This window comes from Kogia breviceps, chromosome 17 (genome assembly GCF_026419965.1).
Source record: "Kogia breviceps isolate mKogBre1 chromosome 17, mKogBre1 haplotype 1, whole genome shotgun sequence".
Classification (NCBI taxonomy): domain Eukaryota; kingdom Metazoa; phylum Chordata; class Mammalia; order Artiodactyla; family Physeteridae; genus Kogia; species Kogia breviceps.
In genome coordinates, this window is record NC_081326.1 from 5,384,858 (window position 1) to 5,409,680 (window position 24,823).

The 24,823-nt window shown below is 42.1% G+C and overlaps 1 protein-coding gene across 1 annotated transcript; it reads right to left on the minus strand.

Moving 5' to 3' along the window:
* Nucleotides 1-1,273: 1,273 nt before the first annotated feature.
* CYP7A1 (cytochrome P450 family 7 subfamily A member 1) lies at nt 1,274-9,216 on the minus strand. The gene is made up of 6 exons (XM_059043662.2): nt 9,137-9,216; nt 7,122-7,362; nt 5,674-6,251; nt 3,668-3,798; nt 2,191-2,366; nt 1,274-1,573 (listed from the first exon to the last, which is right to left on the minus strand). The coding sequence occupies exons 1-6, from the start codon at nt 9,214-9,216 to the stop codon at nt 1,274-1,276; spliced, it is 1,506 nt and encodes a 501-aa protein (XP_058899645.1).
* Nucleotides 9,217-24,823: the final 15,607 nt, after the last annotated feature.

The following is a 24,823-nucleotide window of genomic DNA, read 5'->3' on the forward strand; positions in this document are numbered from 1 at the left end:
TAAGAAATAAATATATAATGAACAAAATTGTTGCAACTTATCAGTAGGTAAATGCTTTAAACATTTGGAATATTTAAAAATTTAAAACATACAAATTCACACTTTTATTTCTGAAAGGTGAATCATTTCAACATTATCAAATGTTATAATATGTTCTTAGTATTTGTAGTACAAGGAAAAAGTTAAATATAATTTACATATAAATACAGAGAAATATCAATAAAAATATTATAGCTGATAACTCCAGCACTTAAAATATTTTAAAAGAAATTATTCTTTCCATAGATGCATATTTAGTAATATCAGAAAAAAACTGCCTTTTCTGAAAAAACACTTCCAATTAATATGAAATCTAATGATAGACAAGATCATTGAAACCTGACACAGACATTAGAATTTCCAGCAAAAATAAATTAAAACCTAAAGAGAATATATTAAAACCATCTTTGATGTTCTCAGGACATCAAGATCGTCATTTTAAAAGCCGTGAATACTATATGTAAGGAAAGCTGAAAACATTTTCTTTTTATTAGAATGCATGATATAATCCTTTAAAATATCCTTTAGGGCTTCCCTGGTGGCGCAGTGGTTGAGAGTCCGCCTGCCGATGCAGGGGACGCGGGTTCGTGCCCCGGTCCGGGAGGATCCCACGTGCCGCGGAGCGGCTGGGCCCGTGAGCCATGGCCGCTGAGCCTGCGCGTCCGGAGCCTGTGCTCCGCAACGGGAGAGGCCACAGCGGTGAGAGGCCCGTGTACCGAAGGAAAAAAATATATATATATCCTTTATAATCTACATCTACACCCGTAGGGCCCCATATCTGGTCAAAAAGTCATCAGTTTCACTAAAACGTGAATGTACGTTTTGCATAACTGTTGGGTGGTTTTTATAAAAATAAAGCAGTTTCCTTAGGAAAAAAAAAGAAATTTTGCCAATTGGAATATCTTCATTCTGGAAAAAAAAAAAAAAAAAGACTCTTTCCTCTGAAAATAATGAAGTTCAGTCCATGGCTATATGAACATTCACTGACTTATTGAAATGAAAACAAATAATTGTGCTTCTAGGAACTCGTTTTTTTTTTCACTTGCAGTGTCTGAAATAGCCTCTGCAAACCATCACCAAGATGTTAAGATTCACAAGCAAGCGCCGGTGAACAGAACTGGACCTGCTGCATCCGTTCTACCACCACTAACCATGTCTGTCCAAAGGGATTGGGAAACGATGGTGCTCTGCAGTCCTGTAACAGCATCAGGGGTCCTCTTTTCCAGGCATAGGTTCACAGATGTTTGAATTTATATCTAAACTCAATATCATTTAATGGTGGTAAAACGCCCAGGCCTGCACGGGACTGGTCCAAAGGGGGACATTGAACGCAGCTCTCCACAAGCTCCAGTTCAAAATAGGAAAGCATCAGAATCAAAAATTGCTTGATTTCCTGGACAGCAAATAATCTCCCAGGACATATAGTTGCTCCTGACCCAAAGGGCATGTAGTAATGCTTTAACTTGAGTCCGTTACTATAGAAGGTACTCTTCGTGTTGCCATTTTCATCAAGATAGCGATCATATTTAAATGCCTGCAATAAAGATACAAAGAAAACGACTGTATAAGCTAGTTTAAAAGGAATTTATCTTTTTCTTAATCTGGAAGTTCCAGAGAGTAATTTTCTTTTTTAATCCAACCTATGAGTCATTTAGCAAATACCCCACCTTGAATCAGAAAGTAATAAGAAACTGGAACTTAAGGAGAACTGGTGGGAAAGGGAAACCTTTATACCGCCTATCCCTCCTGGGCAACTAGTTCCTCTCTCTGTTAGGCAGAACTAGAAAGAAGGATTCAAATCAGGAGCTAGAGGAGACAGTATCTTAGCCCCTAATTCCCTGGATTTGGGAGCAGTCACTTTTTAAAGAAGAAGAAAGGCAGCAGCTTCATTATCACAATTGCAGATATAATCTAGTAGAGTTTATGTAATGACCAATACCAGGAATAAGAATTAAAATTTCAAGCTGTCATCCAAATTCTCCAAATTAGATAAATATTTGACATTAATAAAAGAGACAGTCCCTGTGGTTTCAATGATCAAATGAATTCTGCAATGGTGAATTTCTTCTTTATTTCAATCTGGGTAGACATCACCTGGATACTGATTTTTTTTTTTTTCTGGATTCTGAACTTTGATGAACAGTCACTTACCAAAGGGTCTGGGTAGATTTCTGGATCTAAATGCATTAACTGCGGATAAAGAGCTATGATGTCATCTTTGCGGATATTATAGGAACCGTCCTGGAGGTGCAAAGTGAAATCCTCTTTGGCAGTCCGGATGTTGAGGGAAGCACTGGAAAGCCTCAGAGACTCCTTGATGATACTGTCTAAAGATTTTAAAAGGAAGAAAGGAGGAGAGGGAAGGGAGAATGAAGAACAAAGTATTTATAAAGGCCACGTAATGTGGAGTCTGAAACACTTATAGCAGCCTATAACACAAGCCTACAGAGACTGTGGGAAGCTGGCCAGATAAAAATTTCTCAAACTTTTTCTGTGCTGTGATCAATGATTCAGTTGTGTCTGAATGTATTTCTAATCTGATAATCTGAGTTAATAATCTTTTGGTAAAGAAATGATCTTCTTGGTCATCAAGGGAACTAGACTTTCATAATTTTATGGAAAAATAATCTTATTTCTACCAGATACTAGACATCTAATACAACTGGAAAAAATCAGTAAATCACTTTCATGTGAATTATTCAAAGTTTATCACTTTTTTTCCTTTGTGGTACGTGGGCCTCTCACTGCTGTGGCCTCTCCCGTTGCGGAGCACAGGCTCCGGACGCGCAGGCGCAGCGGCCACGGCTCACGGGCCCAGCCGCTCCGCGGCGCGTGGGATCTTCCCGGACCGGGGCACGAACCCGTGTCTCGCCTGACCTTCCAGTCTCTGTCCTTTTAGTTGTCATGCTTTAAGTGCTCGTCACATGACTGTGCCTAAAATCATAGCATGTTAGCAATTTATTTCACAAGTGAGAAAATAAGACCACCAAAAGTGAAATGACATGTCCGTGGTTTCTACGGCAGGGCAGAGTCCCACCTGTAGCCTGTGCTCCTTGCCTTCTAGTCCCTTCCGCTAAGACACCCTGCCCCTGAAAGCATACGTTGGTTTATTTCCTCTAGAGAAACATAACAAAAACAAAGAGAAAACTCTTTCTTACTCTAAAAATATGGTACTTTTGTTTTTCTATAAAATCCAGGGAAGCAAACATTTTTTTCAATGAACTAACCTTCCACCCCACCACCCAACCCATGCAGCTAATTGTGGTTTCATGATGGTACTTTTTCCCCTTTCATTTCATGAAAACGAGTAGCCCATTAACTCTAAGATTACTGGTAAGAGCAGTAACAATGAGGCAGAGAGCAGGGCAGCACAGAGAAGAGGTTGAAAGTGCAGAGTCAAGAGCTCCACACTCTCTCTGTCATTGGTTCCACCATCCAATCCCAGGCAGTGAGTTAACCTCTAAGTGCCCATTTCCTCACTTGTTATATACAAGTATTGAGTTGGCCAAAAGAGTTCGTGTTTTTCCGGACAAGCAAGTAAGTATGCAACAAGTAAGAGCGTGATGTGTACTGCCAACTCCTGTTAGTACGATGCAGGAAATGACATGTAACAACACAGCAAACACACCTAGCACGGGCATGTCATCCAGTTGTATCCGGTTCAAATAAACTGGATTGTCTTCAAAGCTAATTTTCTGACCAGCGTTCTCTAGCATTTTAGTCACTTCTTCAGTGGCCGCTTTCATTGCCTCCGGGTTCCTATGAAAGGTTAAGGGAAAAGAAAAGAGGTACAGAACAGTTTTTTCTCTACCAAAAGGTCTGCAAACAAATAGGCGTTTCCCCTTCTTTTAACCAGGTGGTCAAGATACAGAGAAGGTGGGAAAGGGACATTCCCATTTATTTTTCTACTCTATTTTATAGTTGTGTTTTAAGTCCTTGCATGTTAGCAAGAACTGTTGCCTTCAAAGTGTCCCGTGGGCTTCCCTGGTGGCGCAGTGGTTGAGAATCCGCCTGCCATTGCAGGGGACACCTGTTCGAGCCCTGGTCCGGGAAGATCCCACATGCCGCGGAAGAACTAAGCCTCCGAGCCACAACTACTGAGCCCTCATGCCGCAACTACTGAAGCCTGCGTGCCTAGAGCCCATGCTCCGCAGCAAGAGAAGCCACCGCAATGTGAAGCCTGTGCACCGCAACGAAGAGTAGCCCCCGCTCGCCGCAACTAGAGAAAGCCCGCATGCAGCAACGAAGACCCAATGCAGCCAAAAAGAAATAAATAAAATAAATAAATTTATAAAAAATAAAAGGGTCCTGCTACATAGAAGTAAAACTTTGACCAGACTTTTATAAATAAATGTTTCTAATAAGGATTAAACGGTTAAATTAGTCATATGCATGGCAATTGAGAAAGAAAATCGCATCCAAGGTAACAATTCTAAAGTACTTGCTAAAAATGCCAAAGGAAATTTAAATTTACTCTTAACATGCATGTGATTCCACGTAGAACAGCTTTTCCATCTACATAATCATTTATTGTTCTAACACTTTGGTGAAATGAATGCCACTTCACTTTAGTGCATTGACATTTACTGGATCCTCAGTGCCCTGGGAATGTAGCCATGTAACATGATCTCAGTAAACTGAGTCTCAGAAATGTTTGACTGGTAAGTCTTTGCATGCTTATCATGAAATGGCTACTCTTACTTATAGGATAGAAAACTGATGCTGTAACCTCACTGTAAATATGTGAATTTATTCCAGAAAGAGCTTTCTCAAGTAAAAACTTTGGAAGGCATTTAAACTTTGAGAAAGATTAATAATGGTTTTTTATATCTGTAATTGTTTAAAATTTTTTTATATTAAAGACGTAAAATTATCAGCCTTCAATGGAACTTTGGCATTCCCGATCCTATGGAATAATAATTTTGTGTCTATGTGACACAATTTTGTGTCTATGTGACACTCAACATCCAATTGAACTGGAATAATTCAATAAACCATTTGACTGTCAAATTCCCAAAAGACTATCACTCTGGGAAGACATCACGTTATGCAAAATATATGTTACATACAGGTTTTTTTTAATATGTAGTTTTAAAAGGCAAACTCTAGCTAAATCCCATCAATAATAATATATTATGATTCTTATTCATAGCTATCAGAGTTGGTCGAAGAGTGTGGCAGCAAAAATCACTAACAGTGAAAAAACAGTCAACGTGCAGACGAATAAGACACAGGCACTGTTCTTTTCACTGACAATGCGTCAGTCATCACATAAGGATATTTTTATGATTATAAAGACCAAATTCATGGACTTTAGGAGGTGTCATGAAGAACAGCTTGGAGTTAAGAGCAAGGGCTCTGGTGCAGACAGCCTACATTGACCCTGTACCAGCACGTTCCTTTCCCTGGAACGGTCTCTGCTTCTTTCTACAAGATGTGTTTACCAGCCACAGCTATTTTTGGAGGGTTAGATGAGCTGATACATGTTAAACTTTTACAAGGGTAAATACCACATTCTTGATTGACAGCATGAGAAGGTACCACGTCTTTTTTTTTTTTTTTTTTTTAGTTAAAAATGGTTGAATTTCTGCTTTCACCTAAAATGAAGAAATAAATGGATAATTTGCTAATTACCTAATCATCTGGAATAAGCTCCAGAAAGCCGCTGGAATGGTGTTTGCTTGCGAGGCCCAGAGGACAGCAACGAGAGACTTGGCTTTCTCCGTGTCGTCCAAGGCGGAGAGCGTGTCACTCAGAAACCTGACCAGTTCCGAGATGTGGTCTCTCTTTCTGAGTTTCTGGAGCCGCAAGCCCTCCGCCAGTTTCTCGCGGGCGTAGTGGCCCGTCTTGAACATGTGAATGGGGAAACCTGCTACCAGGGCCGGAAAGATTTTGTCAAATTGCTTGAAGTGGTCCAGGTGATTCAGAATGAGTGCTTTTTGTGCGTCTTGCCCTGTGAGATCTTTGCCAAAGAGCGTGAAATACCCAGCTTCAAACATCACTCGGTAGCAAAAGGCATACATCCCCTCGGACGTCCAGGCGGGCGTCTCGGGCTTGGGGACCACCTGGGGTCTCAGGACAAGTTGGAGGTTTTCCATCATGGCTTCTGTGAGGGAATTCAAGGCATCGCCCTGCAGAGTCTTGATGATAGTTTTACTTATGTTGTCGGTGGTATTTCCATCACTGGGGTCAATACTTCTGTGTCCAAATGCCTGACCGTAAATGAAATGTGTGAAAAAAAGAAATTAAACCCGACCTAAGACTAGTAAATGTCTGAAACACAGATTAGATGCTTTCATGATTCTCTACTTGTTAAAAAAAAAAAAAAAAAAAAAAGGAAAACCGGCCTTCCCACATGCAATTTCATAGCACTTTACAAATGGCCAAATCACGCCCTTCCTTCAAGGCCGAGTCTGAGTCCCTCACAACCACTCTGGTCTTCTATTTCTTATTTTTCTTATGCTTCTGCATTTATTTGCACATTAATTTGGTACTAAAAGAATGTTCATTAGTTCTCTTTTATATTCTTTGTAAATGTATCTTAACCAGACTTTAAGCTACTTAGTAGCAGAGACCAGTTCTCATATTTCTTTGCAGAGACTCACTTAATATTGATTAATTTTTTCTCTATAAAAGAGCCTCTTAGATCTCATCTAAGTGATGCCAAAATATCTGGTCAATTCCTTAACAAAATTAAACAACTGTGTGGCAAAACAATTGTTAAACATTAAGTTTCCAGCTTGCACTCTGGGTCTTGTGGAGAAATTGTTGACGTGAGAGAGTTTGTACCTGTCTTATTCATACCATGCCATCTGGTTCAGTAAGACGTTTGATTTTTATTTCACCCTCATCAGCTGATTAAGGAATGACAAAGCTATACCGATTTTGACTTTTTAAAGGATTAACACCAAGAGATTCTGTCTAATTTGGTTTATTGTGTTTCTAAGAATCTCCATGTAAGGGTACCTGTCTTCAGCATCTCCGGCTTTACATCTGAGTGTGTCAAAATGATTCAATAGATTGACGTAGAAAAAGGTAGAAGATAATAAAGCCGAATGCTATATAAATGCAAACCTGGTTACCTTTGCAGAAGCAGTGAAGTGAAATATTTTCCAGTCAAAGTATTTTCCATGATACAGCACCTTATGGTATGACAAGGGATTGGTGATGAAGTGGACATAGTTGCCCATGAGTTGGCAGGTGAAAACATGACCATATTTCCTTTGATTTGCTCTGAGGAACTCAAGAGGATGAGCACCGAACTGCAGCGCACAACCCAGGTATGGAATCAACCCATTCTTCAGAGGTGGTTCACCCATTTGCCTGTAAGACACAAAGAGATGGTAAATATGGAAAATCGCACATTGTTCTTTATTTATATTTGTTTACGTTACATTTTTTACCCCTGACTTCAAACTTCGAAACTCTATAGTTTATTGATACTTTTTTGGTTGGTGGGGCCCTGCTCCTCTACTAGAATAATGAGTTATAGTAACCTAGTAACATGATACGTTGGTGAAGATGATAGCTAAATCCATCCATGCATCCATGCAGGCGTTCGGCAAACACTGAATGTCTAATATGTGCCCCTCGCTCTTCTCAATGATAAGGCTAAAAGGATCGAGCAGGCCAACAAGATTTTCCCTATCAGTGTAGAGATGAAACTACACTCTAGGGTTTATGTTTTTTCTAAGCATCGTTTGCCTAAGTATCTCAAAATGTTTCATTTGATTGTTTTCTCTAAAGGTATAGGATCCTGAATGACAAAAAGGATTGCAGAATTGAAGTTTTCAAAATCTTCATAGTTTAAATATATTATTATTCTGTAATGATAGTTGCAGAGGGGAATCTTTGAGAAGTTAGCACATTATAAAGTGAAATTGAGTTAGGTAAGTATTGACATGGTTATTGATTATAATTCAGTGCTCTTTGATGCTATTTTAAATGTTTTTATTTAAGAATATAAACAGGGCTTCCCTGGTGGCGCAGTGGTTGAGAGTCCGCCTGCCGATGCGGGGGACGCGGGTTCGTGCCCCGGTCCGGGAGGATCCCACGTGCCGCGGAGCAGCTGGGCCCGTGAGCCGTGGCCACTGCGCCTGCGCGTCCGGAGCCTGTGCTCCGCAACGGGAGAGGCCACGGCGGTGAGAGGCCCGCGTACCAAAAAATATATATATATATATATATAAACATTTACTTTCCAACATAAAACACTATCCCTCTTGGTAGAATAACATAGCATAAAATTCTTTTTATTTTCATAGTTTGCAGATAAGTGGTTTAATTAAAACTAGAAACTACCAGTCCTGGTAGTTAATATTAAAATACCATAAAGGGCAAAACAAACAAACAAAAAACCTGTAAAAGGTAGACAGCACAGCAATCTACTTCTGTCTTTAGGAGATTGAGAAGGCAGAGAAAATTTGCACACCTCCCCCCCCAATACTCTTTGAGGCAATCAGAAGTTAAATAAACTATGGCTATGTATCTGATTCTGTTAGTATTTCTTGAACCAATTGTAAATGATACATACAAATAAAAGTGATGCCTCATACATTTAACAGCTTCCCAGTTCACCATGGTTGCTTATCATTAATAAGAAAATAGTAATAGAATGATCAATGCAGGCTCTATACTCTTTCCCAGCTTAGACTGAGTGTATACAATGCACAAGAACTAGCTGAAAAAAGAACATTTATTTAGTCAGAGCATCTATTTAATCCACATGATAGGAACTGCTGGTCCACTTACCACTTATATCCTTACTAATACAGACTTTCTCTTTACACGCACACATAAACACACACACAGAGAGCTCATAAAATTTCTGTCAGTGATGTTTAACAAGTTTGTCCATTTTTACATTACCACTAGTATATGTCAATACTAAAAAGGAAACTTTGCCATTATATCTTTTGTGAGATATAATAAAAAAGATACTTTCAAAATTTTAAATTAAAATCTTTCACTTTAAAAAAATTAAGGAAGAAAATGCTAGCATATGTGAGTACAGAAAACCAACTTTATGGTATAACAATGAAGGTAAAAGAACATTAAATGAATGAACAAAAATGCAATTTAAAAGTAAAGCTTTCCTTACCTTCTCCTCGTTCCAAGGAGAAGCCACAAACAACAGCACACTGCTATAACAATCCCCCAGATCAAAGAGAGGCTTATCATTTTGCAGGTCTAATGCAAAACTTCTGAGGAGCAGAGTCTGCGATGAGAAAGGTAAGGGTGTCACAACACAGACTCCAGCTAGACTTTTATATATGGTAAGATGCTTCACTGGAGTGATCAAAGCAAACAATTAACCATCCCTATTAGGGAAAAAAAAATAACTGGCCTTGAACTAAGTCCACAGGCATCAGAAGAGGTTCCAAAACCATCAGAAACCTGCAATACTTGATAAGCTGAAGGTCTCTCGAACATATGTTGACTTAACATTCAGACCTGGGAATGACAGCTAATATTACAAATTTAGTATGCTTATAAAAAGAACAAGTAAACCTGTTCAGGATGAACATACCAAATCAAGAGGTAAAATATAACAATTTAAAGAAAAATAAGCATAAGTTATCATTAAGCTAATGATTTGATCTTGTTACATTTAAGAAGAAATCAATTTAAATGATTCATGAGAAATACAGCAGTCAAGTTCAAAGGAGAGAGAACTGGGTGAAATGTTTCTGCTGCTTCATGTTTCAGCGCTTTTACAAAATCACAGGTATTTTACTATATATAGTAACACGTTACTTACCTAACATCCTCAAGAAAGCATCCCACGTAAATGCATCTTCCAATTAAACATAGTTTATTTTAAAACATCAAAATTTTATTAACCATTTTATTCTAATTGAAAATATGTTTACTAATTTTTCTAATTGTTAAAGGAATACAACTTCATTTCAAATAATTTAAGACTAACTGAAACATATCTTGGTAGAAAGTCAATTCATAATTTACCTCCTCAACGACTGCCCACTCAGAGGAAACAACTGTTAACTGTTTGGTATATATCCTTCCAAACTTTATTTCTATACACACTTATATAGTAATTGAGCACCTATTCTGTGCCAAGAACTCTTCAAAGGTATTCTGGCTACAGGTTTTAATAAGACAGACTTATTCCCTGCTCTAATGAAGACACTATTTCAGTAGAGAGACAGATAATAAAATTGAAGACTTACGAATAAAATAAAACAAGGTGTCGAGAGCTACCAGGGGATAAGAGCAACTGTAGGTGCTGATGTGCTCCTCTGAGATCTGAATGACAAGAGGGGATTGGCCAAATCAAAACCAGAAGGAAGAGAGATTTTACCAAATGCACACGTCCTGAGCTAAGGATGAACTTGTTCTAAGAACCAGAAGGGAGGTAGGATTGGTCAGAACAGAGTAAATGAGGGGAAACTTGGTTAAGATATAAGAGCAGAAGACAGGCAAGAGCTAGGTCATATGTAGGAACACCTGAGAGTCGGGAGAGAGATTTTGGAGGGCAGCAGATCAAAACACTATCTTCAGCTACACAGACTGCTGTGTTGTCACGTTAACAATTGAACTTGAGCCAGAAGCTGGGGAGAAAAGTCAGGGGTGGAAATGGGTATCTCAAGTCATCAGCATTTGGATGGCATTTAGAGTCCAAAGACCTTATTAGATCACCTAGGGAGAAAATAAAGCCCAAGAAAAGAACAGAATTTAACACCAGACCCCAGAGCAGCCCATTTCTCGAGGTTAGTCAGAGAACTGGTGAAGAGGAGACGGGTAAGGAAGGACCAGGAAGAAAACCGAGAGAATGCGGTGTCACAGGAAGCAAGAGGAGGATGTACTTGAGGAAAGATGAGACATTTTCTGCATCACGTGCTACTTTGAGGTCAAGGAAGATGACAAAGAAATGACCTCTGGATTTGACAACATGGAGATAAGTTGGTGAGTCACACATAAACATGGGCAAAGATGGGGTTCTATTAAAGAGTTTTTTGTTTGTTTGTTTTTGTTTTTTTGCGGTACGCGGGCCTCTCACTGTTGTGGCCTCTCCCGTTGCGGAGCACAGGCTCCGGACGCGCAGGCGCAGCGGCCACGGCTCACGGGCCCAGCCGCTCCGCGGCACGTGGGATCCTCCCGGACCGGGGCGCGAACCCGCGTTCCCTGCATCGGCAGGCGGGCTCTCAACCACTGCGCCACCAAGGAAGCCCTATTAAAGAGTTTTTTATAGCACTAGAAAAATGACTGTCATATTGTGTGTGTTTCCCATGACAATACATATATATGCATTATGTATGTATCTGTATAAATCCCTTCATTGTCTTCTGTGTGTATCGTCTTCCGTTGACTAAATGTACTCTAATTTAGTTAACTGATTCCCTACTGGTGAGCCTTTGGTTTGTTTCTGGTTTTTGGCTCCAGAATCCATAGGTTCATTTCATACTTTTTCATCTCCTTAAACAGAGACCACAAATATTTTTTCATGGGTGATTTGATATCATAATTATGAATATCAATCATTGTGTGTCAGTAGGTAGACTTCTCAATCCATTTAGATTCTTTTAGGACCTTGTGCCCACTAAATGTACCTAGGCTGATGTGCCTTTTTGAATTACGATGTCTGAGTTCTATATGACTCATTAAAAGCAGAACCTTTAGGTGGCCTGTCACAGCAGGATACCACAGTCAGAGAAAACACCAGTCTAACTGCCAGACAGTTTAACCCTTTGGAGTCATCTCTCAAGCAAACTAATGGAAACAAACAAACAAGTGAAAAAAGGGTACAAGGGGGGCTTCCCTGGTGGCGCAGTGGTTGAGAGTCCGCCTGCCGATGCAGGGGACGTGGGTTCGTGCCCCGGTCTGGGAAGATCCCACATGCCGCGGAGCGGCTGGGCCCGTGAGCCATGGCCGCTGGGCCTGGGCGTCCGGAGCCTGTGCTCCGCAACGGGAGAGGCCACAACAGTGAGAGGCCCACGTACAGCAAAACAAAACAAAACCCCCCCCAAAAGGGTACATGGGACCTCTAGGAATCACCTGCAACTTCCCATGCATCTATAATTTTGTCAAAATTAAAAGATTTTCAAAATGGTAAAGGAGAAGTACATCCACAGCTCCAAGAAAATGTCCTTAAGCCTTGTCTTCCCCACCCCCTCTCAGAACCCCAGGATGCACACACACCCAGTTTTCTTTAGCGGGATGAGGAAAAGCCGAGGCATGAATATCCATATTCATATTTTTCTTGTTTACACACGGTTTATGTCTTCCTTCTAGGGATGTCACTTCTCGTTACTGTCCCGTGTCCACACGTGGCTTCTATCTCACCCCTAACGTGCAGCCTCTAACCTGATGAGCAGGGATTCGGATGCTGGTTACAGTTGTCACGACTATTAATAGCCCGCAAGGATGTACCTGCAAGGTTTCCTGATGAGTCAAGTGCATCGAGTTTTGCGCTTGGATTCTAATGACGTCTCGATGTGTTTAGTACAGTGATTGGCGAAATGTCAGGAAATGAACACATGCCAGCTGAGTTGGAAAGTCATTTGCTTCCTTTTTTATTCTCTGCTGTGTTTCAAACTGTGACGTTTTATTACACACACACACGCTGAGCACCTACTACGTGTATCAAGCATTGCGTCAACACCGGGAACACAGTAGGAAACAAGAAAGCTGTGAGCTCTGACCTGTGGGGTTTCCACAGCAGCAGGGGGAAAAGTATGTGCCCCGATACAGAAGGAGTATGTTTTAGTTGCCAGAAGGCCTGGCATGAACCGAGCTTATTTAAACACGCTAATCCCTCCGTAGTCTGTCAGTTTCCTCTGTATTTGTAGACTAGTGAAGGGTCCACGCTGATTTGCCGAGGAAGAAGTTCAGAGAATATAGGGCCCGAGTCCAACTCACCATCCCCATGAAAAGATACATACAAAACACGGGAACTCAAACTAGAGGAACAGAAAGTAGAAAGAACTGCTCAAGCTATCTGTTTACGGTAACCTGATGGCACACAGGTGATTTCTATTCAGAACTGCAGTAAACAGTTTACATGTGTGTAATTGCTCTAAATAAAATGAGCTGTGAATATGGTCAAACAATTGAGTCAATTGTTTGGAATTGAAAACTATCCAGTTGTTTTCCTGAATTCACAAGTCAAACCAACTTAACGGTGGAACATAGATCACCTCAATCAATGCAAAGCTTTGTGCTTTTCATGGGGCTCCCGTGGACCAAGGCTCCTCCCATGGATCCCGTGGATCAGGGCAGGTCAGTGGGAGAACAAAGTGGAAAGGGCTGTGGGGCGGGGGGAGGTCTTGTTATGATTAATTTGAAGCTTTCATAATACGTTCTTAGGAACTGTGTCTATTCACATGTCTTCGACTATTTTTATGAAAAAAACAGTTTTTTTAATGGCATATACAGAATATCTTATTCTCAAATATTGTTTTGAATCTTAAACACATGGTGTCAAGGTTGTAAATGCCTAGTGTATCTAAATGTGTCCATCGAACAAATACAATTTCACGGGACTAGAGAATAAGAAGGTGTTGATAAGTTCTATTTCAGAGAATCATAATTTTTACATTATTTTCGAGGTTTTCACTTTTTAAAGCTTCTGACATATATTTCCTACTTGAATAAAATAACCAACTCAGTTAGGCAGGGAAGGTATTTTAGCTATTTTAGAGATGGGGAAATAGAGGCATGGAGGTTTAGTGGCTAATGTCACATAGCTTGACATGGTTCAGATGATCAAGCCAGTGGAAACTTGGCCCTGCCGCTAAGTATACACCTTAGCACAAGAGGCCGTCCTCCCCACGTCTTTGCTCTGTTGCCCGTAAAACGGGGACGATCACAGTGCATGACTCGTAACACAGACGTCGAGATGCAATAAGGCCATGGTGTAAGATGTTTCCGAGGGCTTTTGGCACGATCTGCGGTCACAAATGCTCTTTGTCATTCGTAAGTGGCAAATCCAGGACACAACCCCGTATCTGAAGCTCAGGGCCCCTCCGTTACAGCTCAGAACCCCACAAGAAGTTCAGTGGGACCAACAGGAACCTGCCTACAGATTTAGCAAAGAGTAAGCACGCCACCTGTACGTTCAAAGATAAAATTGATCCGTCAAACGTGGTCTGAACACCACGCACGTGAGAGGAGCTGTTAGGGAATGAGGGAGAGATGGAGAGATCCTTCAGCGAATATTTCATTCATTTACTCATTCATTCATTCATGTTAACTTAGCACCCACTTGATGTAAAGCACTTTTTAGGTGCTGGAGATACAGAGGTAGAGAAGACAGGCTGACTCAAGGGGACACAGCCAATCAACAGGAGAACAAATCCACTATTTAGTTTCTGATAAAGAAAGCATCCTTTATGCGATCAGAAAAGGTCAGGCAACGCATCAGTGTTTGTGCCAAGATCTTCACATGCTTGCTTATGTCACCCACACGGTGGCACTAGGAGCTGCACACACACAGTGGCCTCCACTTACGGGTGGCTTCATGCTGTGAAGTTCTGGCCCCAAGCCCCTGCCATGCCATACCACAGGGGACTGCCTGTCCCCAAGGTAGCAGGCCTGGGGGCTAGACTCAAAGGCTAATGGTGGCTTTGCTGTGAAGGCTCACCTTCATCGGAGCCTTCCGGAGCTTATCCAGGAAGCTCAACTGGACAGAGAAAGGATGTGAGGACAGTGGTCCTTGGACACACCGGGCCTAGCCGAGCTACCCAGGAGGGTGAGAGACCTCAGGGAGACAGAGAAAGAATGAAGCAGCCAGCCGGGGCCGTTGCCGAGCCTCTTCCCACTTTTTACTGGTTATAAATAGTGCTGCTACCAACATGCACGCTCAAGTTCTCATGTGCACGTACGTTTCACATGTCCTGAGTGTAGAGCTAAGAGTGGGTTTGCCGGGTCATGTGGTGACTCTAAGGAAAGCGAGGGTAGCCATGGGTAGGATCCACTAAACGGTAACTTGCTTAAGAAATAATGAACAACTGTAAGGTGCCTTCCCTGATCAAGCTTGATTTAATTGTCTTCCAAGGGTCACGTAGCCTAAACAAGTTGCTTGCCCGAGTTGTTTTTCAGGAATTCGGGCTCAGCTGTGTCCGGTCTGAGCTTGAGCCACAGCTAAGCCTCGGCAAGACCCCGACCCTCAGCTGTGCGCGCTCAAATGTCTGATCAGTGCCCTTTTGAGCTCGGAGGACCCAACTCTCCACTCCCAGCAGAGGCATCCCGTGGAGAAGCACGTAGCTTAGTTGCACCTGCTCAGAACGAGGGTTTACTCCCCTTTTCCTTAGCCCCAATCACCTTGCCCCACGCCTCCACGCTCACGCCCCACGCCTCAGCTCATTCCATAAATAGCCCAAGGCGTGGGGGCCTTGGGGCAGGTGCGCTTGAGGTTTGCCTGCTTGGCTGTCCGGTGAACAAGCCCTTGCTCTGCTGCAAACCTCGGCGTCTGGGCGTTTGGCTTGCTGTGCTACGGGAGAATGAGCCTGGTCCCGTGACGCTGTTTTAATTTTTTCGGCCAGACTGGTTCCCAAAGTGGCTGCACCGTTTTACATTCCCACCAGCAAGGTAAGAGGGCTCCCGTTTCCCCGTGTCCTTGTCAGCAGTTACTTTTGTCTTTATGTTTTTAAGGACAGCCATCCTAGTTGGTGTGAAATAATACCTCATTGTGGGTTTGATTTGCATTTCCCTAATGACCAAAAATGCTAAGCATCTTTTTATGTGGTTGTTGGCCCTTTGTAAATCTTTGGAGGATGTCTACTCGAGTCCTTTGCTCATTCTTTAACTCAGTATTCATCTTTTTGTTGTTCAGCTGTAAGAGTTCTTTCCATATTCTGGATGCTATACCCGTATCAGGTATGATTTTCAAATCCTGTTCTGCGGGTTGTCTTTTTCACTTTCTTGTTCATATCTTTGGATGCACAGAGGTTTTCAATGTTGTTGAAGTCCAATTTACCTGTCTTTTTATTGTTTGAGTGTCGAAGGAGCATTTCCAAATCCAAGGTCATGAACACATAACATTTATGTTTTCTCCTAAAGAGTTTTATAGTGTTTGTTTGTTTGGTTGTTTGTTTTGCGGTACGCGGGCCTCTCACTGCTGCGGCCTCTCCCGTTGCGGAGCACAGGCTCCGGACGCGCAGGCGCAGCGGCCACGGCTCACGGGCCCAGCCGCTCCGCGGCACGTGGGATCCTCCCGGACCGGGGCACGAACCCGCGTCCCCTGCATCGGCAGGCGGACTCGCAACCACTGCGCCATCAGGGAAGCCCAAGAGTTTTATCGTTTTAGCTCTTATATATAGGTATTTGATCCATTTTGTGTTTAACTTTTGTGTATGGTATGAGGTTGGGGGTTCAACTTCACCGTTTTGTATGTGGATATTCAGTTGTCCAGCACTGTCCGTGGAAATGAATGTTCCACTGAAATCTCTTGGCGCCCTTTTTGAAAAACCAATTGACCATTCAGGTGAGGGTTTATCTCTGGCCTTTTTTCTTCCCATTCATCTGTAGGTCTATCCCTATGCCAGCACCCCAGTCTTTTACTGTAGGCTTGTAGCCAGTTTGGAGATCAGGAAATGTGTGTCCTCCTGCTTTGTTCTTCCTGAAGGTGTTTTGGATATTCTGTATCTCTTACATTTGCATGTGAATTTTAGAACTAAGTTGTAAATTTCTGCAAAAAAAACAAACTGGGATTTTTTTTTTTTTTTTTTTTTTTTTTTTTTTTTTTAAAGCGGTACGCGGGCCTCTCACTGTTGCGGCCTCTCCCGTTGCGGAGCACAGGCTCCGGACGCGCAGGCTCAGCGGCCACGGCTCACGGGCCCAGCCGCTCCGCGGCACGTGGGATCCTCCCGGACCGGGACACCAACCAGCGTCCCCCGCATCCGCAGACTCTCAACCACTGCGCCACCAGGGAAGCCCTCAAACTGGGATTTTGATAGGGATTGCATTGATTCTGGTCAATTTGGAACGCTTCAATACCTATTTCTCTCTCCAGTTCTCAGTTTTGCTTCGTGTGTTTTGGGGCTCTGTTGTTAAGTGAATATATCCCTATAATTGTTATTTCTTGATGGGCTAACCCTTTTATCATCCTAAAATGTCTCTAGCAATAATGTTTATCTTACATGTGCTTGATTTTTCTCCTATTAATGTGTATTTTAGGAAATATTAAACATGTTCCAACCATAGCACAAACCAGAAGGTAATATGAAGTTAAATTTTTGTTGTTTTCGAGTTCATTTATTACTTTTTTCGCTAATGTACATTTGTGCTAGAAATCTGATTCTGCGTCGTTTTAAAAACTTAATGCTTACATCTCCCTCTAGTGGACAGCCACGTACACTGACACTTCCTCTAGTTACAGAAACCAGAAGCAACCCACCCGAACTCTTACTGATGGAACCATGAACTAGAATCCTAGAAAGCACTGTATAAACCCAACTCATAGAAACAGAGCCCAGTCTTGCACCCCACACTTTGGAGCCACCAGAACCTCGGCTTGTGGAGCCTCCATTCCGTTGTTATAAGCCAAGGCACTGGTGTTCTCAAAACAAGGTGGCGAGCCCAGGAAGGCGCAGGACCCTGGGGAAGCTCCGAACCCAGAGACGCCAGGACCAGTCCACGTGAGCTTTTCTTTTTTTGTAGCACGCGGACAAAGATGAGAAACCCAGCAGCGGGTCACGTCGCCAGTCACAGCTGCTGCTTGACTCGTGCTGACCACACGGTTGTTTTGCCAGGCGGTGGTGCTGGATCTCTGTAACGTGCTTCCTCTGTGACTGCCTTCAAGATTTTTCCCTTAACTTTGCTTCTCAGCAGTTTGGCAGTGATGTTTTTAGGGGTTTTTGTCCTTCTTGAATCTCTGGCTTGTGTTCTTTCATTGACTTTGGAAAATTCTTGCCTGTTATATCTTCAAGGATTCCTCTGCTGCTTTCTCTTTTTCTGGGACTCCAATTACATGTATGTTAGTTTGTTTATCCCACAGTTACTCTATTTTTTTTTTTTCCTCTGTGTGTGTTTGTGTGATTCCTACTGACTTATTTTTCAAGCTCATTGATTCTTCTGTAGTTTCCAGGCTGCTAGTAAGCTTATTTAAGAAATTCTTCACCTCTCATCCCATGTTTGTTTGTTTCCAGCATTTCCACTTGACTGTCTTATGGTTTCCATCTTTCTAATGAAATTCCCATCTGTTAATGCCCACTGTCCATTTATTCTACTAGATCTTTTAACATTTTAATCATCGTTATTTTAAATTCCCTGTCAGTTCTAACATCATGGTCATCTCTGAGTCTGGATCTGTTGAGTGCTTTATTTCTTGAAGATGGTTTGATTTTTCTTACTTTTTGTAGAATCCATCTATGAGATTTAAGTTCATCGATGTTAGGGAGCAGGAAATAAAAACTCATCGTGAGAGAATCTCTCCTGGGGACTGCGGTTCAATAGGGAAGGCTTGAATGTTGCTGGTCAAGGGCTGACTCTGGTTGAATATATGACCGAGGCAGAAAATGGATAATCGGAATCGTGAGGGAGAACTGGAATTGCTGTGATTTGTGCAAGCTGGAGCATGCAACCACGGCACACATAGCCAGGACCCTCGGAAGGCTGCATCCTAAGACAAAGAGTTAACAGGAAAACGCTTACACATTTAAACAAAAAAAATTTTTTTTGTCTAGTATTTTAGGGGTTTTAGTGGAAAGGAGGAGTTCTTCAAGAGGTTAGCAGTGAAGTTTCTCTGATAATTGTTGATGTGCTGTGTGCTCCCCAGATGATGGAAGGATGAGGGGTTTTCTTCCCTCACCTGAAACCAAATCCGGGGGGTTTCAAAGAACTACTCCGGGAGCTTGTCATGTGCCCCTGGCATTTGGACGACACAGCTTGATAGACTTGCTGGAGCCACGAGAGTGAGAGGAGAGAGACCTTCCTAGGAAGTAGCCTCTACCGCTAGAACTGGGCAGAGAGAGTCTCTAGTTTGGTCATCTTGAAAAGGACACACCCAAAAGGATGGTCCGGGGGAGACAAGGGAGACGGCTCCAGTAGGAAGGGTGCACGTGGGATGAAACTTCAGAAAGCAGGAGCTGACTGAGGGCGGGTTACAAAAAAAGGGCTTGCTGGTAGGAGGTCCCCCAAGGACAGGGGTGCTAAGACTATACCGAGCGGACCATCGGAGAAAGCACCGAAACAGACGTTGGAGGCCAGATGACAACTGCGCCAGCTTCTAAGCTCCACCCACAACCCTCCCTGCCTGGAGGGTGGGCGGGGCCAGAGGCTGTACTAAACCTCAGGCCTCCAGTGCAGGGTGGGGGGGGGGGGGCTGGTTGGGGAGGAGACAGAAGACGTGCGGAGCCCCTCCCTTTCTCGCTGCAGGTTTCCAAGCTCAAGGCAGACTTTATCAGGTGGAGGGGAGAGGCTTAAACTGCACCTAAAGAAATCAAACTTTGAAAATAATCTGCGCCTAAGACAAGAGGAACTGTGGGATCTGCCCACAACCCTTGCCTATGCAGGGAAAAAATGAGCTATTTTGAACTATCATCCCTAATAAACAGAGCTGCTTCAATAAGCCAGTTCAGTACATTTCTCTGGGTAATCTAAGTTTCCAAGTGTGTTAATAGAGATGTACCTAGTGGTTTTTTTTAAAAAAAATAACATTAAAGGGCTTCCCTGGTGGCGCAGTGGTTGAGAGTCCGCCTGCCGATGCGGGGGACGCGGGTTCGTGCCCCGGTCTGGGAGGATCCCACGTGCCGCGGAGCGGCTGGGCCCGTGAGCCGTGGCCGCTGCGCCTGCGCGTCCGGAGCCTGTGCTCCGCAGCGGGAGAGGCCACAGCGGTGAGAGGCCCGCGTACCACAAAAAAAAAAAATAAAAATAAATAAATAAATAACATTAAAAATCTCTGCCTGTACTTACATTTCTTTCTTGTTTCTACTGTTGTTTATCTGTATCTTCTTGATCAGATTTATCTATTTTAGTGAGTTTTTCAAATAACAAACTTCTGATGATTTTGGTCAAATCTATGTTTTTGTTTCCTGTTTCATTTCTGCTTTTATATTGATTCCTTCTGCTTTTGGGGGGGTTCTTTGATATACTTTGCCTGTCTTCCTGAATTATATGCCCAGTTCGTTTTCAGTCTTTCTAGTTTTTTAATGTCTGTTTTTAAGGCTATATTTTCATTGAATACTATTTTAACACTGTTTTTAAATTCTTAACCAAAGATTGCAGAAACACCCTTTTCCTTTTACAGTATTCAAGTAAATTTTTTTTCATAAGGCAGTGAGATTCAGAATGCCAAGAGACAGGCTTCAGATGAAATCGTTTTTCAAGACAGTCCCATTTTTCACTTAAGATCATTAAGAAATGGAATATTCTCGGCTGTGATTTCCCAACCATCTTATATTTAGACTTCCCCAACATCGTTTCAGAGTTGTGTACAGTGAAGAAACTCCCCTTTTTATGTCTTGAGAGAGACACAAACAGAAGAGAGATCTTCACAGACCAACTCTGTGAAAGAGCCTGGTCATTGAATCCAGAAATAATTGGCAGTGATAATGTTTAACTTTATAAATTTAAAATTTTTCTCTAGGAGTATCGAAAGACAGATTTCTTCAGTTTTCTAAAAGATGTGGTCCAAATCAGCAAGAGTGAATTTCCCTGACTTAGAGCAAGCTATAATGATTCAGCAACACTTCTCATTTTTTTCCTCCTTTTGCTATAATTTATTTAAACTTCCTCTTGAGAGGGGCGTGGCCTCATTGTGTGGAACTCTGCTCTCCCAAGTGACAACTTATTTGGTCTACCCTTTTTTCCAAATGAAGGAAGTATTGTGACATGGCAAATTGCCAAGAAACTTTGGCAAGACACAATTTCTAAAGATTCCTCAGCCTAGTCTACTTCTCAGCATTTATTGATTGGAAATTGATGGATGTATTTAGGGCCTACCGAATGCTTGCATTTGGCCATTAGCCAAGACGGAGTGCAAGAAAGTAGCTGGTATCTGGTTCAGCTGCAACAGTGAAATAATGACATGCAAAGGCAGGGCTGTCATGCATGGGTGGCTTTACCCCGATGCTTAGGGATCACCATCTATGAGTTCTAAACCGGTTACTGATTAGGCAATGTGTCCTCCCTGTTTTTAGGTTTGTTTAATAACTTTATGGCCTCTCTATATCGTATTGACTTTTTATAGAGCAGTAGATAACATCATTTTATGTTGGTTTAAAATGATAAAGATGGTCTAAATTTTGAGCTGGTAAGCCCAGTGATGTTATTTCTGGCTCTAACAGTTTTGATCCAAACCTCAAATTCTCCTTTAGAGGTGTTTGATTTTCCTTCAGCCGATGAGGAGATATTTCCCATAGCCTCTCGGGCTGTGGCCTTCAAAGCAATATTGATAATGACATCGCTTTCATTGAATCATCATTCACCATTCTGTGGATGAATGTAAGACCTGACCAACATTTTCCCAGGCAGCAGTGGTACAGTATGGCCCCCACTGTCCCTGAAGCTTAGAGCAAGGCAGATATTTTTCAGAAGATGTGGGGACAGAAATGCCAGGGTTCCCAAACCGAGCCAGTAAAATCTCCTGTAGGACTAGCCATGTAGAACGGGGAGCCGTCAATCACTAGCATAAGTTAAAAATCGAAGACCTCTGGTTAGAAGAAAAACAGAGAACTGATACTTCTGAGGATGTGGAAACTTCCTGGGCAGATTTCAGGTCTTCACATACCATGGGACTCTGATATCATACCCTAAAACTGAGGCATAGCTTTCATCTCATTAACTATCTGGCTGTTATCGATTCTGCTTCCTGTGTGACATACCTATTTAACTCGCTATGAAACACGTACTTTCCAGTTTATCTGAACACGTTTCATCATTCATACCTGGTCCACTACAGCTATTGATTGGGCACAGGTGTTATGCTGGATAACTTAACCCACAAGGATAGCTAAATACCGGAAACTCGGACACATTGCACCCTGAGCTGTGCACAGCTGCACCCCTGCCCAGAGATTCCCACAGACCCCACCCCCCGCACCTCTCCTCACCCACACCCCCACCCTCCATCCGACCTCAGTCCCAGCCCATCCGTTCCTGCAGCCGGGTCAGGGTTTATTCCTTGCTATGCATTCTTATTCCGGGTTTGCATGTTTCTCTAGTCCGCAGAATTTTTAAGGATTGGCTACAGTGAAACGTCTCCACGTGGCATCCCTGTTATATACCACAAATACAAAGTTGAAAAAGAGTTTCTTAGCGAATAGTTTGCCTTGCTGGTAGAAATTTATTTATACTCATTAACGCGTATATGTGGAATCTAGAAAAATGGTATAACTGAACTTGTTTGCAGAGCAGAAATGGAGACACAGATGTAGAGAACAAACGTACGGATGCCAAGGGGTAAGAGGGGGTGGGATGGAGTGGGAGATTGGGATTGACATAGATTCACTACTATGCATGAAACGGACGACCGATGAGAACCTACTGTGTAGCACGGGGAACTCTACTCGGGGCTCTGTGGTGACCTGGATGGGAAGGAGATCCAAGGAAGAGGGGATATATTGTTGACGTGTGGCCGATTCACTTTGCTGTACAGCAGAAACGAACACTACATTGTAAAGCAACTCTACTCCAATTAAAAAAAAAAAAAGTTTATGCTCAAATATTGTGGGAGATATTCTGGAATATCTTCTCGCTCCGTTCACATCGGCTGTCATCCTAGACATCGCTTTAAAGGTGAATGTGTAGGCGCCGACTGCCAACATTGTTTGTTTCAGCACACTGACTCCTCTTGTCTGTTACTTCAAAGAAAAGTTTGATCGCTTCTTTCTAGGGGGTTTGCTCCCGTACAGCTCAGCCTCTTCCCACAGGTACCTCCTAAACGTATTACTGGGCATTTTAAATACGTAAATAGAGTCAGTCCTTGGCTGCCTCTCCACATAGAGGCCACCGAATAAGGGGAGGCTGGTACACACTCAGTCTTTCCTAAATATAAGGGTTTGTCAGATAGTTAAAAGTCATACCACCTCTCGGAGAGGGAAGAGTCTCTTCTGGATACGATACGTGGATGTCGAGCCTTGAAGAGTAGTTGCTGTGTCATCAGGAGCACGAGGGTCGGGAAAACATACTGGAAAAGGAAGGTAAAGGATCAACTTAAAAGATTGCCAGATCTTAAGTTATGTTTACCATATATTTCATCTTGCATGTTCAGTATCACTTGACCATTAACTTTGCACTTTGTGGCTTAGTTCCTAGATAGTTCATTTGGACAAAGCGAAGTTTCCATTTTTACCTAAATCTTTTTGGCACATAATAAGTTGTGAATTCTCACTCTGGTTTATTCGGTAGATTGCTATCAAATTGTTTCCCTGGTTTACGTAAACAAAAATGTGTAAGACTAAGCAAGTTTGATTCTAATCTGAATAATGAGTGATAAATCAAGTCCATCAACTTTGTTAAAAATGGTTAGTAACTCTCAGTATTTGGTATGTGTTTTGTTTTTATGTTTGATATAGAAAAACAATACACTAAGTTAATTTAAGACCCTTGTTTCTATTTTGCTTTACCCAAGAGTTACAGTTGACCCTTGAACAGCAAGGGTTTGAACCGTGTGGGTTCACCTGTACGCAGATTCTTTTCAATAAATATACAAAAATATACATGGAGAACAAGGTGTGCAAGACTTGTATTGAAGTGGATAGCCTATCCTTACATAGGCATAAGGTAAGTGATATTTAATGTTTTCTAACTGTTTTATAACTTTGCTTTCAAAGAATTACAGTACAGTATGCCTCGGTGTCATAATTGGAAGAACTGTATGTCAGCCTACCATTACGAGTAAGTGTTCTTTTTTAAAGCGTAACAGTATTTCCAATACTGTATTATGAATATGCCTGTAATTCTGTGTGCCAGGAAATTTTTATAAAGACTCATTCATTAGCGTACAGGCTGAGCTACTGTGAAGCAATCGTACTGATTACATGAGGCTACAATAAGCGGTCATATTGCTGCTGCTCCGTTATCGGTGCATGAATCGTTATACTTGTAAATATGAGTATTTTTGTCATGTTACAATACAAAACACTGCATGTTACGTGTATTATCCAAGGCTATTGATATAGGTACTGGCAGATGATTCATTTTGTAAACAGAGGACGTAAACTTACTGCATCCATAAATACAGTACAGCACTGTAAATGTGTTTTCTCTTATGATTTTCTTAACACTTTCTTGTCTCTAGCTTTATTGTAAGAACACAGCATATAATATATATAACATACAAAATATGTATTAATCTACTGTTTATGTTATCAGTCAGGCTCCTGGTCAATAGGAGGCTATTAAGTTTTGGGGGTGTCAAAAGTTACACGTAGATTTTTGACTGAGTTGGGCGTCGGCACCACTACACCCCATTGTTCAAGGGTTAACTGTTTTAGAGGATGATTGTAAATCTTCAAAAGGAAGAGGTGTGTTTTGTTTTGATTTATTATTATTATTTTGTTGTGAATTTCCACATTTTCTGCATTGTGGTCAGAAAATGTGATCTTTTATGAATTCTGCTTTTAGGGCTCTGTTTAAAATTTTTCAGTGTGGCCTAATATTATCAGTTTGGTGAGTACTCCATGTGGATTTCACAATAAAGTACGATACATTTTTACATGTTAAGAGTAGGTTCTGGGCTTCCCTGGTGGCGCAGTGGTTGAGAGTCCGCCTGCCGACGCAGGGGACGCGGGTTCATGCCCTGGTCCGGGAGGATCCCACGTGCCGCGGAGCGGCTGGGCCCATGAGCCGTGGCCGCTGAGCCTGCGCGTCTGGAGCCTGTGCTCTG